The 12,679-nt window shown below is 45.2% G+C and overlaps 1 protein-coding gene across 6 annotated transcripts in view; it reads left to right on the top strand.

Moving 5' to 3' along the window:
• LOC137439947 (CLUH binding protein of NUMT mRNA) overlaps positions 1 to 9,617 on the top strand; it is an 88,589-nt gene extending 78,972 nt beyond the window's left edge. For all 6 annotated transcript variants that reach the window (XM_068136226.2, XM_068136227.2, XM_068136229.2 and 3 more), the window contains 6 exons: positions 851 to 976; positions 1,120 to 1,241; positions 1,425 to 1,518; positions 4,988 to 5,128; positions 7,779 to 7,852; positions 7,979 to 9,617. In XM_068136226.2, coding sequence (XP_067992327.2) covers positions 851 to 976; positions 1,120 to 1,241; positions 1,425 to 1,518; positions 4,988 to 5,128; positions 7,779 to 7,852; positions 7,979 to 8,210 — 789 coding nt within the window. In that variant the 3' untranslated portion in view covers positions 8,211 to 9,617. The remainder of the gene's footprint in view (positions 1 to 850; positions 977 to 1,119; positions 1,242 to 1,424; positions 1,519 to 4,987; positions 5,129 to 7,778; positions 7,853 to 7,978) is intronic.
• Positions 9,618 to 12,679: the final 3,062 nt, after the last annotated feature.

The raw sequence follows: 12,679 nt of genomic DNA, 5'->3' as shown, positions 1-12,679 counted from the left end.
TGCACGCACGCACGCCCGCACACACACGGACGGAGGGGAAAACCATAGTCCCCCTTTCGCTCCGCGGTGCGACGGGGGACAATAATAGATGCACATGCTGCGTTTCACTGAGCAGCGCAGTAAAATATTGACACTATGAACACATTAATGGCTGAACCATTTTACATGTATTCATCTATGAAAGGCCATGCCTTTGAAGGATGATTCATTTCTAAATATTTCACCTTTCAACTTCAACCATTTCAATGCAAACATTGCAATTGCCTTTTGTGTTAGCGTGTTCATCAGTATTTGAACACTGACAGTTTGAAATTGGTTGACCCATTTAATTAGTTTTTCATTCGCCATTTGTTTCTCGTTTTTTCTGCTCAGCCCAAACAGAGTATTAATTTGTGTATCCTGCACACACCTCCGTCTCCCAGATAAAAAGATTAAAACTCCAAAACGAGGATGATTCTTTCGTACCACTCTACAAAGCAAGAAGAATGACGTGCATTTGAGCAAACAAAGTTTGAATGTATGCTTTGCTCTGTTTTATCCACTCAAATAAAGAGGGCCCACAGGCCAGCCATGGTTATTGTCTCGTCAGTTTGAACTGTGACACCCTAAGTCTTGCAGACAATCGTACCTGTCAGACGCCCTGTCATTTGGCAGCATTTACTGCAAAGCAATATAAAAAAATTAATGCTTTCAGGAGTAAAATATGACGACCCGAACACTTCTGAGTTTGCCAGATTATTTTTGTAGTTGGTCTTTCAAATGACAATTTGATTTCTCGAATGTAAAGGTGACGTCCTTCATTTTTCTTTCATTGGTCGTTTTTGTCTTTGCTGTTTGTATGCAACTGCAGACACACCTGGCGCTGTACTGCTTCGCCAACGGACAGATCTCGGTTGCACTGAAACTGCTATATCGCGCACGGTATCTCATGTTGACCGTTTGTGGTGAAAACCACCCTGAGACTGCCGCTCTCGACGTGAGTCTTAAACGCCGGGCAATGCATGCCCCTTGCTGTCCTCATGTTTAAAAAAGGAAGATATTTTATTGTTAATTTTGTAAATTTTCAGAATTGGTGTGACTTACAATGACTATGTAAATGGTTGCTAACGCTCACTGCAGAGCAATATCGGCCTGGTGCTGCACGGTGTGACAGAGTACGACCTCTCCCTACGGTTTCTTGAAAAAGCCTTGGAAAACAATGTCCGCTACCACGGGCTGAAGTCTCTTAAGGTTGCCCTCAGGTCTGTCTTCCGTCGTGTTTGCCTTATGCATGTGCATTCTGAACATTTCATGAAAGACAAAGTCAATTGTTATTGTATAATCGTGCTTTGTCCTAAAATATTTATTTATTTAACGGTTAGCATTTGTCCCGTGAATTTTGGAAATGTACGTTGACACCATTCCATCTCCTTTGTTGGCTACAGTCACCACCTTCTAGGAAGGGTCTATTCCAGCAAAGCAGAGTTCCGCTCGGCTCTTCAACATGAAAAAGAGACTTACACAATTTACAAGAACCAGGTATGGAATCTCATTACCATTTTACGTGAAGTGCTTTTACCTTTTTCAAAGCAAACTTGCGGTAATTTTTTTCCTCCCCCCCCCCCCCCCCTCCCTCAACCCCCTCCCAAACGGGTACCTTGATCAAAACTTTTCAAACACAGTATTTAATTTGCTTTTACAAGGGTCGAAAGCAAAGGGTTAAGAAGTGAAAAGTTTCTCTAGTTTCTCCTTTTTCAGGGACTTTGTATCATGATTGATGATTGATGATTGATGTTGATACTTGCAAACGTTTTGATTGTTGAACGCACCGATTGTCATCCAAAGTAGTCAGGTGAAAAATATTTTTTCCTTTTTATTGTGTTCATTTTCGTTCCTACATCCATCATTGTTGTTAGTTATGAGAAGCTCCAAGCTGAGGCCTATGTACAGCAAACTGGCATTTACGAATGGACGGTTTTAATTGTGATACTGTACTTCCACGTGATGCGGCCTTTACCACTGACTACATGAAACACTGTACAAGTGATGGCGGTCATTCCAACTTGGAAAATAAACGTGTTTTCCTGATCGTTGTGTGCGCCATTGATTGAGGTCCTCAATGCCAAACAGGAAATCAGAGCTGTCTCCCTTGACATATCACGTGCCTTCGATACGGTCTAGCACCCCGCTCTGCTCACCAAACTCTCCTATGGTATCCATGGAAATCTCCACGCATGGACTGCGGACTTCCTCTCTGGTCATAGTCAACGTGTGGCCCTGAATGGATTTCTCTCATCTCCCCTTCCTGTTCAGGCTGGAGTTCCCCAAGGCAGTGTTCTGGGCCCTGTGCTTTTTCTGGTCTTCATCAATGATCTCTCCGATCTGGAAAATCCTCTCTATCTCTTTGCTGATGACTCCGCTCTCTGCCGCTCAATTCCTCATCCCTCAGATCAGCAGTCTGCAGCCTCCTCACTCTCTGCAGAACCTGGACAAAATCACAGACTGGTCAAACAAGTGGAACATGTCTTTCATGTTCCAGCCAACATCACCGCTTTGCACAAAAAAGGTGCAAAAACAGATCCCAGCAACTACAGACCAATCAGCCTTCTCCCAATTATCAGCAAAGTCATGGAATCCATCATTGCTTCAGATATGAAATCTTTCCTCTTCTCCAATGGCTTGATCTCTGATCATCAATTTGGTTTCAGACCTGGTCACTCTACTCTGGACATGCTGCTTCTGCTTTCTCAACAATGGATGGAGGTCCTCAACGCCAAACAGGAAATTAGAGCTGTCTCCCTTAACATTTCACGTGCCTTCGATACGGTCTAGCACCCTGCTCTGCTCACCAAACTCTCCTCCTTTGGTATCCATGGAAATCTCCACGCATGGCTGGCGGACTTCCTCTCTGGTCATAGTCAACGTGTGGCCCTGAATGGGTTTCTCTCATCTCCTCTTCCTGTTCAGGCTGGAGTTCCCCAAGGTAGTGTTCTGGGCCCTGTGCTTTTTCTGGTCTTCATCAATGATCTCTCTGACTCTCTTGAAAATCCTCTCTATCTCTTTGCTGACGACTCTACTCTCTGTCGCTCCATTCCTCATCCCTCAGATCGGCAGTCTGCAGCCTCCTCACTCTCTGCAGACCTGGACAAAATCACAGACTGGGCAAACAAATGGAACATGTCTTTCAATCCTGATAAATCTCACACTCTTACGATGTCTCTCCGAAAAGACCGACTGGAAAACCCTCCCATCCACTTTCTGAATAATCCTCTCCAAGAAGTTCTGTCACTCAAGCTTTTGGGTCTCACTATTTGCCATGATCTTTCCTGGGAAAACCACATTTCAAATCTGGCCTCCAAAGCCAGTCGCCGACTGGGCATCCTCCGTCGTGTGAAGTCCTTCCTTGGCACACCTGAGCTCCTCACCACATACAAGGCTTTCATCCACAGCTCTAGGGAATACTGCTCTCCCCTCTGGTCTGGTGCTCCTGCCTCACACCTAGCCCGTCTTCACGCTGTTGAAACCAAAGCGTTCAGAATCATTGGAATCTCCCGCGATGAAGCTAACTCCAAGGGCCTTTCACTCACTCACCGCAGGCAGGTTGGTGGTCTTTCCGTCTTCTACCGACTCCTCTCTGGCCTTGCCCCCCCAGCCCTCTCTGGGCTCTGTCCCCCAAATATTCCTACAGGTCGCACAAGATCTGCCTGCAACCCTCTTATGGTTAAACTGCCAAAATCAAGACTTTCTGTTCACCTTCACTCCTTCATTCCTCTTTTCTCCCACCTCTGGAACAAACTCCCTCACTCTCTTCAATCCCACTCCTCCCTCCAGGTCTTTAAAACAGCTGTTCACCACCATCTCTTATCTTCCCCCATCCAAAACCTTGATCTTTTCCAGCCCCGTTAATTCACCCCAGATCCACTTTTTTGAAATACCGACTTCTTTCCTTGAAGTCCGGGCAGTGTCCATGTGTTTTATACCTCTCCCACCCCCCTTCCCATACCTCCTCCCTCCAAGCCCTCTACCTCCCACAGATCTCCCGATGTCCCTGTTCTCTACTGTTGTACTTGTGTGCTTCCCCCTCTCTCCCCATCTTGTCTCCTGCTCCCTTTATTATATGTTTTATGTGTCCGTTTTTTTTTTTTTGTGATCAATGTTAGCTCTTACACGAGCCTCAATCTTGTATCCCAAAAAAAAAAAATCGGCGATAATAGTTTACATAGGCCACTATTCAAATTGCTGGATTCTCATTGGTGAATGTCGATGACAGGCTTTTAGAGTTTTACTTGATTAATTTCTCTGCTTGGGCTCGACTGGTTTTGATAATTCTTGTTAAAAATACAATTAATATTTTAAAATTTGGAATTCCCGCTTTGTTTATATTAAGTTGAAATTATTTTGTTAAAATGTGCCATTTATTATCACCATTTACTTCTTATCCACTAAAAATTCCATTTATTATCACTCATTTCATTATAACGAGTGTTCCTCATTGTGAAGCTACACTATCCTTTCGTTCGTGTCACTAAGTACAGCGAGGGGTCAGAGATTTGATGTTGCAAATGAAATGGTCTGTTTATTTTTAAAGCTTCATTAGATTTTTATTTAATTTGATTATTTGAATCACAAAAACTGAAGACTCCTTGTTTATGGCTGTATTGCTGTATCTGAACATTCCTCTGCTATTCTGGCCTATTGGAGGGGGAAGAAAATAATTTTATTGTTGTACATTTCCTGTTTTCTGACTTAAATGTCTCGATTTGTGCTCTTTGAATTTCATGAAGTTTCCCAATGGACTCTGGCACATTGTAAAGATTTTTGTTTGCAAAACACAAAAAGTGGTGTTTGTAAGATTGCGGCTTCTGATTGGTGGAAGGAACAAGGCGTCAGCTTTGATGTAGAGCATAACCTTTATTGGAGGCCGCTCCTTGGGAATTCCATGAATCGCAAATGTTTTTTCATTTTTATTTTTGTAAGTAAGCATTGACGTCCATCTCCCCAATCCCAGTTTGGTGAATCGCATGAGAATACGCGCGAAAGCTCCGAGTTCCTGAGAAAGCTGACGCAGCAAGCAGTGGCTCTCCAGCGTACCATGAATGATCTCTACAGCAATGGAATGGGATCTAATGCCAGCCTGACACAGCTCCAGGTCCTACAAACAGCTTTCCACCTTAATTTGGGATTTGTGTTGCTCGAAGAGAAGACACGTCGCTTCGCTGACGGGAATGTCAGTTATATAGATAGATTTACGTATGCTTCAAAAGGTGGTGTATAATCAGAAATACTGTTTGATAGGGTGTTCTATTACTGTTGTATGAATGAAATGGGAATGTTGAAAAAAACGTGTTAAATATGGCAAGCGTTTTCTTAATCTCATCGAAATGGGATTGAATGAGACTCGGCATTATTATAAGTGGAGAAGAAGATGGAGGAAGAGTTTTTATTTTAAACTGTAAATTGAAATGGGCCCATATATAGTAATCTTACTCGACTCTATCATACTGTTTGCAGATTTCCCAGCATCAGATTGATAACGATGCCGATAGTGTAGGGGGTAACATTTTTATTATTATTATTATTTTTTGTATACAAGATCGAGGCTCGTGAAAGAGCCAACATTAATCGCACAAAAAGTCAAACCGACACATAAAACACGAAATAAGGGGAGTGGTAGACAAGATGGGGAGAGAGGGGGAAGGACACAAACCCAACATCTGAGAGCAGGGACATCGAGAGGGCTTGGGGGGAGGTGGGAGAGGTATAAAACACATGGACTGCAAGGACTTCCAGGAAAGAAGTTGGAATTTCAAAAAAGTGGATCTGGGGTGAATTAGCGGGGGTAGAAAAGATAAAGGTTTTGGATGGGGGAAAATAAGAGATGGTGGTGAACAGCTGATTTAAAGACCTGGAGGGAGGAGTTGGATTGAAGGGAGTGGGGGAGTTTCTTCCAGAGGCGGGAGAAAAGAGGAATGAAAAAGTGAAGGTGAGCAGAGAGCCTAGATTTTGGCAGTTTAACTATAAGAGGGTTGCTGGCAGATCTTGTGCGACCTGTAGGAATATTTGGGGGACAGAGCACAGACAGCGCTGGGAGAGCAAGGCCGGAGAGGAGTCAGTAGAAGACAGAAAGACCACCAACCTGCCTGCGGTGAGTGAGTGAAAGGCCCTCGGAGTTAGCTTCATCGCAGGAGATTCCAATGATTCTGAAAGCTTTGGTTTCAACAACGTGAAGCCGAGCTAGGTGTGAGGCAGGAGCACCGGCCCAGAGGGGGGAACAGTATTCCATTGAGCTGTGGATGAAAGCCTTGTATGTGGTGAGGAGCTCAGGTGTGCCAAGGAAGGACTTCACATGACGGAGGATGCCCAGTCGGCGCCTGGCTTTGAAGGCCAGCTTGGAAATGTGGTTTTCCTGAGAAAGATCATGGCTGATAGAGAGACCCAAAAGCTTGAGTGACAGAACTTCTTGGAGAGGATTGTTGAGAAAGTAGATGGGAGGGTTTTCCAGTCGGTCTTTTCAGAGAGATATAGTAAGAGTGTGAAATTTGTCAAGATTGAAAGACATGTTCCACTTGTTTGACCAGTCTGTGATTTTGTCCAGGTCTGCAGAGAGTGAGGAGGCTGCAGTGCGCCGATCTGAGGGATGAGGAATGGAGCGGCAGAGAGTGGAGTCATCAGCAAAGGGATAGAGAGGATTTTCCAGAGAGTCAGAGAGATCATTGATGAAGACCAGAAAAAGCACAGGGCCCAGAACACTGCCTTGGGGAACTCCAACATTATTGCTTGATTCGGACAATTGTTGAAGGACGGACTCAGACGCACGCCGAGACCGAGCTCCTTTTATATCATGGAAGATTTGCATAAATAAAAATCTAATGCATTAGATTGTTTTCTCAATCTAATGTTGAGAGGTATGCCAATGGCTGTAGGAAAGGTGGTGAAGCAACCTTTTGGGTGCAAGCCCTTTTTCAAAGAAAGACAAGGAAAGGTTCACACTTGAAATGTTGCTTTGCCTTTTCTTGTCTCATGGCAATTGGTGTACCTCTCAACATTTAGTTGAGAAAATTAATTATTTCTTTTCCACCGATGCAGACTGGCCTCATAAGGACTCGTTTTCCTATTTGGAAAATACTTACTGGATAAGTATTTGTTGGTTAATTATAAACAACCAATTTGAGAATAAATGTTGGCAGAAAAATGACGCGCTGCCTCAGGTGTTTGGAAACTGCTGCAAAATGAGGCAATGATTGTTGGTGAACTTTAAAGATATCATGGTGTCTTTCCCGAAGAGTAGGCAAGTTATTGTCGGCACCCTGAACAAATAGTGGAAAGCTCTATAGCGACAATTTGTTCTTAAATAGAACACTGATTCAGATCGATTCAAAAAGGCTTCCATTGAACACGACGAAAGCACGACGTCGCTCTCGTCGCGGAAGTGACGTATACAAGGAGTATATCTGTTTGTTGGAAATTCCCAACTGTGAGGTCTATATGTTGCATACATCAGAAACTATCTACATTTTGTCTGCAAGGTGGAGGTGGAGAGGACATGGATAGTCGAGAAAATTTGATGACGTAATTGAAGAGAAAGAAGGAGTTTACGAGAGTATGATGGGGGAAGGATTGGAAAGTAAAGGCAATTGCAAGGTCGGAGTAATACCGAGAGAGAGTGTGAGTGGGGAAGTATGGTAAATATGGAGTGGTTGGAAGAGTAAGGAAGCATGAAGAGAATTGTAATTTTATTGAAGAGAAAAAGGTTAACTCTTTCCCTTTTTTTTTTTTTTTTTTCTCTTTTTCTTTTGCAGATTGCACCACCCACTTTGACCAGCATTCTTGAGCAAATGAACATGATAAATGGAATTCTCTTTATCCCACTCAGGTAGGCATGAAATCCAATAAATCAGCAACAACAATTGTGACTAATATTTCTACCATTCCTAAACTTCTCTTTTTCTTGCGTATCCTCCGTCGCTCCACCTTTTATATAATGTTTCCGAATCTGCAGCCCAAGTGACCTTGAGAAACTGCGGGCGGAGATGCAACGCCGGCAGTCTCTGCAAGATGCACTCTTCCAATCGACCTCCATCACATTGTGCAGTTCCACGAATCCATCTCCTTCCTCGCCGATGAGCATTTTGAGCAAGCCACATGGTACCGCCACGTCAACCACTGATGCCCACACAACAACGACGACAACCAAAGCATCTGCCACGGCGTTCCAAGAAGATGCGTCTTGAGGACGGACATGTTCTCTAATTTGGGCACGCATCACAAATCGGCATGGATGCCTGCTTCTGGTGCGGCACATCCTTGCGGCAGCTCGATTCCGGTCTTTGGTTTTTGTGTACAACGAGTTGGAAAGAATGCCAGAGAGTTTTCATCTGTGTTCACATTCTGTCCTCTCCGATGTCTTTCTCGGTTTTCAAGTCCACATCCATTTTTGCTTTGTTTTATATTGCGTACGTATTCTTGACCGTACAGAAAATGCACTGAGGCCTGTAAAGAAGAATAATATTGAAATTGGCAAACTGCAGGGATACGATGTATTGTTGTATACATACATGTTTGTCCTCCACACAAAAATCTCACTGTGCTTTGCTGCCAACTCGTTGTCCGAAGGCCGCGGCACACTACCTGTCCTTTACAACAGTGTCAGAGAAAGCTTTGGTGAGTTTTGGTCAGTCCTGCCCTAAGTCACCTTCTGTCCACTGTCCGCAGTGGGCGTATCCAAACTTGAATTTGGAAAAGGTTGATGCAAATTGGTGAGAACATCAATGAATGTCGAGTCAAACTGCGACATTTCGTTCCGAACCGATGACGAGTTGTGTTGCTCATAAACTTTTGGCAGACAATCCCTTTTTAAAAGGGATGAATCGATCGAATGCTGCAGTTTTCAGTGAATTATTTTGAGAGAGAAATTAAATTTAATTTCTCTGTATGATATTTAAGATGAAAGTAAATATATAAATGGTGCTTTTAGTTTTTCCTTTTGTCACTGCAGCCTCTGCTGAAGGGAATGAACATTTCCCCAATGAGCACCCTCTTCTCACTACCCATTAATTGCCTTCCTCATCAATCTGTTGATCAGACCAAGTGAGGGTCGATCGACATTGCCATTCCAGCCGACCATTTGTTAGCCCCCCCCCCCCCCCCCACCCCTTCCGCCGGTTGATTGCACGGTGGTATTTGCATCTGCACCGTGTGCATTGGTTTCCACATGAGCCGCTCCGCTGCAGGGTGCTCACCTTGAGCTTAGCTCGATCGAATCGGCTGGCTTTGTACAAGCGGTGACGGATGTACAAGCTCCAGATGTTATGTCCTAGATGTGCCGCGGCGTTCTGAGCCATTTGGGACAATGCAACGTGAACCTGTGTTCAGATGCAGGATGATTGTATATGGTGATGGTCGTAACAACCTGCGTCTCCCAAGGAATTGAGATTTTTGTTTATGCCTCTTTCTTTTACAATATTTGATTTTTCTTTAATTTTTTTGGTTTGGGGTTTCCTTTTTTTCCTCTTCTTCTGTCAGATTTGGCAGCAAATTGTCTGAAAAGACTTTGGTTTGGGCTGCCTGTGTGAAATTGACATTTTGCAGGATGTTCAGAGTTGGCTATCTCAAAAGATGCAATAAAATGTTTTATTGTCCTCGTTTGGGTTGTATATTGTCCTGTCCGCAGGTGGTTACCACCAAGCCTTGGATGGATGGGATCAAACTGGCTTTAACACTCGAGACGATCTCTAATTGTGGCGGTTATAAATGTGCACAGGGCTGAAGAACCACAAAGCGTTTATTCTCGCGAACACATGGGTTTATTCTGAAACCCACAACGAACGATACAACAAAAAAATGTAACAATAATTATTTTCAATAATTAGGTGCAGAATGAAAATAATGAAAATAAATGCTGAGGTAAAAAATCTCCACACAATCTAACGTGAGGATTCCTCCATACAAAACACACATGGTCAGGTAAGAAAATAAAAAATCACGCTACGGCACACAACTGGCCCAAAATGGATCCATTGGAGGGTCGGCAGTCACCGAAGCCTGAAGCCACACAGGCGGAAAGCCCAGAAAATGGCGGCAATGCCACACGTCAAAAGAGCCCGGGAGTGAGGCGAGCACGAAGCATTGAAGCACGGTTCTCGTTCCCTTCTCCTCGATCCACCACTTCACACTCCTTCGGTGCGAGAAATTTAAAAAATCCTCCTTTTTGGGAAAGGACAGCACGGCCTTCAGCACCCTGAAGAGCCCAGCAGCCAAACCCTCCTCAGTCATCACAGAACAGCAACGCTCTCCACAGAAAAAAAAAAAAGTCCTTCTTCCCCGAGCCTCTCTTGTGCGAGCGCTCCACCCACGTCGTCGGGCCACGTCACTCAGTAGCGTGGCCTGCCGGCCCTGTCCCCCGCCCATCGAACCATTGTAGCTCCGCCTCTCCTAGCCGGCCCTTTGACTTTGGTGTCCATTGGAGCATGAATAACTTGGCCGGGTGATGTTATAAATATTAGGGATGGCCACAGACGGTATTACGAACAGGGGAAATTAACCTTAACCACTACTACTAATTAACACAGCACCACCCCTCGTATGATGCACAGGTAAACACAGCCTTGAGCTACATTTTCCCTACTTTGAGACTTCTTTTTTGTTTTTACGTCAAACTTTTTTACGTCGGAATGCTACTACACATCACACGGTCCATCCTATTTCTCGGCAATCCTACCTTTCCTTCGGTATTATCTTACCTACCCCCATAAACGTAACAATATTGTTGCTGCTGGTGCTTTTTTATTATTATTATTTTTGTTCTTTGGTTTTTGATTTTACGTCGATTTAAGGCTCATGCTCATGGTAGAGCCCCCCCCCCCCCCCCTTCCGCCAGTAGCCAATTTGGCCACTTCTAGGGGGGAATGGGACCTTGGCTGAACCTTATTTTAGGCCTCAATTTTGATTCCTGCTCAGCTACTGGTGGACAACCTCACTCAGGCCTCCTTAAATTTCCAAGAAATAGCTATCCCCAGATCCCCTTATGTTAATGAAGAAGCCACCATCTTGTTGTAGAAAATAGTGAGGTTGACCATGTCCCCATTATTAGCCCCCCATAGGATTTTGATGCTCGTATTGAGTTGGGGGTGGATATCGTATAATTATGATGTAAGAAATGCAGAATTGGCAGGTGCTAATTTTTTCGACCCCATTAACGCGGGTCTGGTGACCCCTTACTGACCTTGACCCTTATACAGCTCTGTTGACATGGACATGGGCATATTACAGCGATGCATGATCTGATTGAGAAGATGTAAGTATGTAAACTTTGTTTTTAGGATTCCCAATCGATTGATACATGTTCGAGGCCCTATGGGGTCATGCACTAAGGTCAAGATCAAACTCAAAAGCTGACATTTTTTAAAATTCCAGGTGAAATTTGATACGGATTTTTTTTTTTCAGATCTCCAGAAAACCTGGTGGATTCCTCATCTCTGATTCCCTAATCGTCTACACAGTCTAATCTGTATATATAAAACAGTTTGTGTGTGTGTAATGTTACCGATGGACTCCTAAACGGAGAGGCTTACGTGCTTGATATTTGACATAGACATGGCCATTGAGCGTGGGACGAACATGGCCGAACTCAAAATATTTGACGATCCATATTTTTTATTCATATTTACCTCAGCGCATTTCAGCGAAGTACCCGCTAATCTCAGCCGGTTCCAGAGCAGCTCGCTGATTCGCTCAGAGCGATCACGTGATGTTCCATTCCCGCCGCCAGACTGATTCGCTCAGAGCGATCACGTGATGTTCCATCCCGTCACACGTCACTTCACCTTTTATGCGATCGTGTTTTGGATCGATTTTGTGCGATATGAATTAAATGTCTTTGAAACAGCTGTGAAACGTCTTTCCACAACCCTTCCGTAACCGATTGGAGCAGTTTCTTGCCGCACAAAACGAGATCCGCGAAGCGAGTTGGTCGAGTCGTGCTGACCAAGATGGCGACACGGCGGCTTCACTTTTCACGGAGTATGAGCGTTATATATATTTTCAATTCAGTGCGCCCGTGATTTGTGGCATAGACATGACCATTGGGCCTTCACGGTGTAATTTGTGCGAGGCTTTTGTCCGAGTGAGCTTGAGTCGAGAGGGCGAATGTACGGGTTGGGAATGTACGGGTCTCCCTTCCCCGCCCGGCAACGCCGGTACTGGAGGACATCACAGGATCGGTGAGTCTCCAAACCCGCTTCGTGCTGTTGCGAATATGCAGGACTATGTCCGATTGTTGTGCTGCTCTCCGACCATGAGAACTGCAACGTCATTGTTGACTGGCCATCCCCTTCCCTCTCCCTTCCCCCTCCCCCCCTCCGTCCCCCATTCACTTCCCCCTCCACCGTACCTCCTCCACCCTACCCCCTCCCCTTCTCCCCTCCCCCTCTCCCCCCTCCCCTTCTCCCCTCCCCCTCCATTTTCCCCCTCCCTTTTCCCCCTCCCCCCTCCCCCTCCCCTTTTCCCCCTCCCCCTCCCCCTCCCTTTCCCCTCCCCCTCCCACTCCCTTTCCCCCTCCCCCTTCCCCCCTCCCCCCTCCCTTCCCCCTCCACCCTTCCCCCTCCACCCTACCCCCTCCCCTTCTCCCCTCCTCCTCCCTTTCCCCCCTCCCCCTCCCTTTCCCCCCTCTTCTCCACCCCCCCCCGTCCCCCGCCCAGCAATG

This window comes from Myxine glutinosa, chromosome 14 (assembly GCF_964187855.1).
Source record: "Myxine glutinosa chromosome 14, kmMyxGlut1.1, whole genome shotgun sequence".
NCBI classification, from domain to species: Eukaryota; Metazoa; Chordata; class Myxini; order Myxiniformes; family Myxinidae; genus Myxine; species Myxine glutinosa.
Note: the sequence above shows the minus strand (reverse complement) of the source record. Positions and strands in the feature narration are given on the sequence as shown.